At 43.6% G+C, this 4,531-nt stretch overlaps 1 protein-coding gene across 1 annotated transcript; it reads left to right on the top strand.

The window, feature by feature from the left end:
- Positions 1–1,617: 1,617 nt before the first annotated feature.
- On the top strand, positions 1,618–2,529 carry FOXL2 (forkhead box L2). The gene has a single exon (XM_040431008.1). It carries the CDS (start codon positions 1,618–1,620, stop codon positions 2,527–2,529), a length of 912 nt encoding a protein of 303 aa, XP_040286942.1.
- The last annotated feature ends 2,002 nt before the right edge of the window (positions 2,530–4,531 follow it).

Here is a 4,531-nt window from a genome sequence, read left to right on the forward strand (position 1 = left end):
CATCAGTGAATAGTAAGTCTGTATTCTGCTTTCTCAGCTGATACAACCTGGGTTATCGCAGGCAGTGAGTACAATGTGTGTCACCGGCGACACAGATAGGATCTCCATACCAGCCCCCTGTTCACACTGCGCTGCCGGGTGTGTGCGGCTCTGTCAGCTACATGTAGGCTCTAACCTAATGTGCAGATATGCATTTCAGATAAAGTTTGCTGGATGTCTGCAATCAAGAGAAGGAAAGCGAAAAGCTAATTCTAAATATTACATTGTTCTGTATGTACAGAGGTGACAGGGCTGAGGGGGTCACTGCTCCTCTGTGTTATGGTTAATCAAAGGGTTAAGTATGATGACCTGCACTGCCATGGAAAGCCACAGCGACAATATCACAGTAAAATAAAAATATTAAAAATATATATAAAAAAATAAACAAAAAGTCCAGCAGCTATATCTGTATGTATGTGTGCAATATATATTATCTATCTGTATTTATATCAATCACATTATATACAGTATGCATTACAACTATTTTCACTGTATTGGTAGCACACGCAAAAGAAAAATGTTATATTATAAATATATATGCAAATGATATATATGTTTTATTATAAACATGCAAACATATATATATATATATATATATATATAGATATATATATAGATATAGATAATATTTATTTTTGCGGGTGCATATGTTACTAGGAATACAGTGAAAATGCAAACAGTTGTGAAGTATACTGAATGGATCCGTGTTACAATGTGTAAATATTTACCATGCGACTTTCTTGCGTTAAACATTGAGCTATAATGTCAGGGCAGATGCGGTGGGAAGAGCTGGTGCCTCTGATCTCTTGTGCGAGCAGATCGTTTGTAGACAGGAGTCTGGATGAGTTGGGCGATAAATCTAGCGTGAAAAGCGCTAAAAGAAGCTGTTGTCTTTGGATTCCTCTGGCAGATCCAGTCTACTGAGTGTAAGTCGTGTCTTCTGCGTCCTGACAAGTCAAGGCACATGCAGCACCAGAGCCAGAAGATTGACTTCAGTGGAAATAGTTTCTAGGTGCACAGTGCAGGCTATGCAGGGTTAATGTCTAGCAGAATCTGAGGCAACTAAAGGGTTGATGGAAAGGGTGAGAGGTCTCTGATCCCCCAAGCTGTGTTGTGCCTGGGCGATAGGTGCGATCTCTCAGCTGTCAGGTTGGACGTCTGTGACTTGGAGGTGAACCCTTCCCTCCCCGGCCGCTCTGTAGAGGGGGAGCTGCTGACGGAAGCGGAACTTGGCTGAGCTCTAATACAATGAGAGCAGAGGAAGGATCCTCACAGGTCTCAGCCTCCTGCAGAGAGAGGGACAGGAGGAGGACGCTGGATCCACTGCCAGTGCCTGCATCTGCCACATGGTGAAGACCTCTGTCCTGTCCTGGAGACCAAGCGCCTGCATATAGCTGCAGAGGACTTCCCAGCAGAGCTGAGGAGATCTGAGGACTGAGGAGCATCTGCTCATTAATCTGGACTGCAGGAGTTCTCCAAAGTCATTCCAGGCTCTCTTATGGACCATCCTCTGATCCTATGAGTGCCACCTCCGAATACACCAGTCCTACCAACTGCTTCAGCCAGAGCTGTGCCACCATGGCCACCTACCAAGCTCCTGATGAGAACACGGTGGCACTGATGGCTCACAACACCAACAGCGGCAAAGAAGTGGAGAGGGACAAGGAGGACGTGGGCCAGGAAAAGGTCCAAGATAAGCCGGACCCTTCTCAGAAGCCTCCTTATTCCTATGTAGCTCTCATCGCCATGGCCATCAGGGAGAGCCCAGAGAAGAGGCTGACCCTGTCCGCCATCTACCAGTACATCATCAGCAAGTTCCCATTCTACGAGAAGAACAAGAAGGGATGGCAGAACAGCATAAGACACAACCTGAGCCTCAACGAGTGCTTCATCAAAGTGCCCAGGGAGGGTGGGGGCGAGAGGAAGGGCAACTACTGGACCCTGGACCCGGCCTGTGAGGATATGTTCGAGAAGGGCAACTACAGGAGAAGAAGACGGATGAAGAGGCCATTCAGGCCTCCCCCTACACACTTCCAAGCGGGAAAGAGCCTGTTCAGCAGTGACACCTACGGCTACCTGTCTCCACCCAAGTACCTACAGTCCAGCTTCATGAACAACTCTTGGTCCTTGGGTCAGCCACCAAACCCCATGTCCTACACCTCCTGTCAGATGGCTGGTGGGAATGTCAGCCCCGTCAATGTCAAGGGACTGTCTGCATCGTCCTCCTACAGTCCATATTCCAGGGTCCAGAGCATGACATTACCCAGTATGGTCAACTCCTATAACGGGATGAGCCACCATCACCACCATCCGCATGCCCACCACCCCCAGCAGCTGAGCCCGGCCAGCCCTGCTCCGCCACCTTCTGCCACCTCAAATGGAGTGCAGTTTACCTGTGCCAGGCAGCCCTCAGAGCTGTCCATGATGCACTGCTCTTACTGGGACCATGAAACCAAGCACAGCGCCTTGCACCCCAGAATAGACCTTTGAGATAGGGACATCTACCTGTCTGGAGGACCTGAGAGTGAACTGTGGAGCTCCATACAGTATACTACTTCCAGGAAAGACATGTGTGGCTAGAAACATTGCTCTTGAGAAGATGCACCCATAATCCACAGTCTCTTTTTATAGTTGAGGATTATTGTAGGCACTGGTGCCATAGATACACTGGGGAACTGGTTGTATTGCAGCCCTCTGCTGAATGAAGGCAGTGTAAGTGTATCATTGTATATCAGTGTGTTTTACCTGTCTCACTTATGGCATGTTTACACTAATTCCATACATGGAGCCATACCAAGTACATAGATCTATATGGTACATGCAAAGCACACAGGCAAATGCAGTGATGCCCTCACCTTAGCTAGCAGGTATTTCTGGAGAACCACAGAACCAAACTGATTTCTTGCAGGCTGCAGAGCATGAAGTCTAGTCAATGCTCCTGGACACTATTACGTATTGATAAAGCCATGTATTAGGGGGGGTCACCCGTGTGGTAGACCACTTTAGATCCAATGCCTAGTGGTCTAGAGCTGGATGAGAGCCCTGTGCTGCTGCCCACATGTCATTTCACTTGTACATTGTTGTCTTGTAGATGCCTCCTGCTTAGAATTTACCCTTCATTTTGCATTACGTTATTCCAGAGCAGTCAGATGTGTTCTGAACAGAAACCCTAGTCGTGGTAATTTATAGACTGTGTCCACCATAATGATCCCTCAGCAAAGATGAATCCAGGCAGCCATATCCACCTGTATGAATAACCAAGTCCTGGGGATGAATGTGAATGAGGAGATTTGCTGTCCAGCTCTTAGTTAATTTGTCTAAGTGTTTTGTACTGTAGGGCTGAGGCATCACATCACAGTATGCGGTCTATGGCCAGGATACATGGGACCAACTCCCTCAGACTAAAGTCAATGAGCACTTTTTTGGATATGTCCTTTTGGTTGTATGTTTAGCCCTGTAAATTCCCCAATAAAATATCCATTTCTTGTAACCTCGGCTCCCAGCATTGTATGTTCTTCTGAGAAGCGACAAGAGGGAGAATGGGAATGAGTTTTTTTTTCTCTGCACATTTTATGGTTTATGCCTCAGTTTTTATGTTCTGGTTTTGTGTTTAACGTTCTAATTTATTTTGTCAATTGTCTTTAATACATAACAAACTACAGTAATACAGCATAGAAAAGAGATATACTGTAATGCACTGTACTGTGCAATACACACATATTATACTATATATATTTTGTCGGTTATAATTTCTTATTTATTGGGAATCGTCTGCACACGTTTAATACTAGATAAGTAAATATTTTTTATTATATGACATATTATATAGTGTTATCATGTACTATTATATTGTGCATTTGGATTAATAATTAACCTTCCGACCTTAACTTTGGGTTTTGACTAATAATTCTTTTGTTTTCCCTTTGATGCTTCTGATATTCTATATAAATGTAAGATAAAGCCTTAATTACCTGATAGAAGATTGACCATATCGTCCTATATGTATCAGGGTGCCGCATGTAATTACATAGTATACTGTAGGCATTGAGGAGGGAGAAAGTGTAGGCAGCAAAATAAAGCTGTAAGTTAATGTACACAGTCAGGTATAGACTAATTAATTGTAAACCTAGTTATACAGTCTATATTGACTGTATGCATAGCTGTATACTCCTATATTAATTATACACAGCTATACACGCCTATATTAATTGTACACATAGCCATACACTACTGTATTCATTGTACACATAGCTATACACTCCTGTATTAATTGTACACATAGCTGTACACTCCTATATTAATTATACACAGCTATACACTCCAATATTAATTGTACACAACTATACACTCCTGTATTAATTGTACACAGCTATACACTCCTATATTAAATATACACAGCTATACACTCCTGTATTAATTGTGCACATGTATACACTCCTGTATTAATTGTACACAGCTATACACTCCTGTATTAAATATACACAGCTATACA

Source organism: Bufo bufo, chromosome 4, assembly GCF_905171765.1.
Source record: "Bufo bufo chromosome 4, aBufBuf1.1, whole genome shotgun sequence".
NCBI lineage: Eukaryota > Metazoa > Chordata > Amphibia > Anura > Bufonidae > Bufo > Bufo bufo.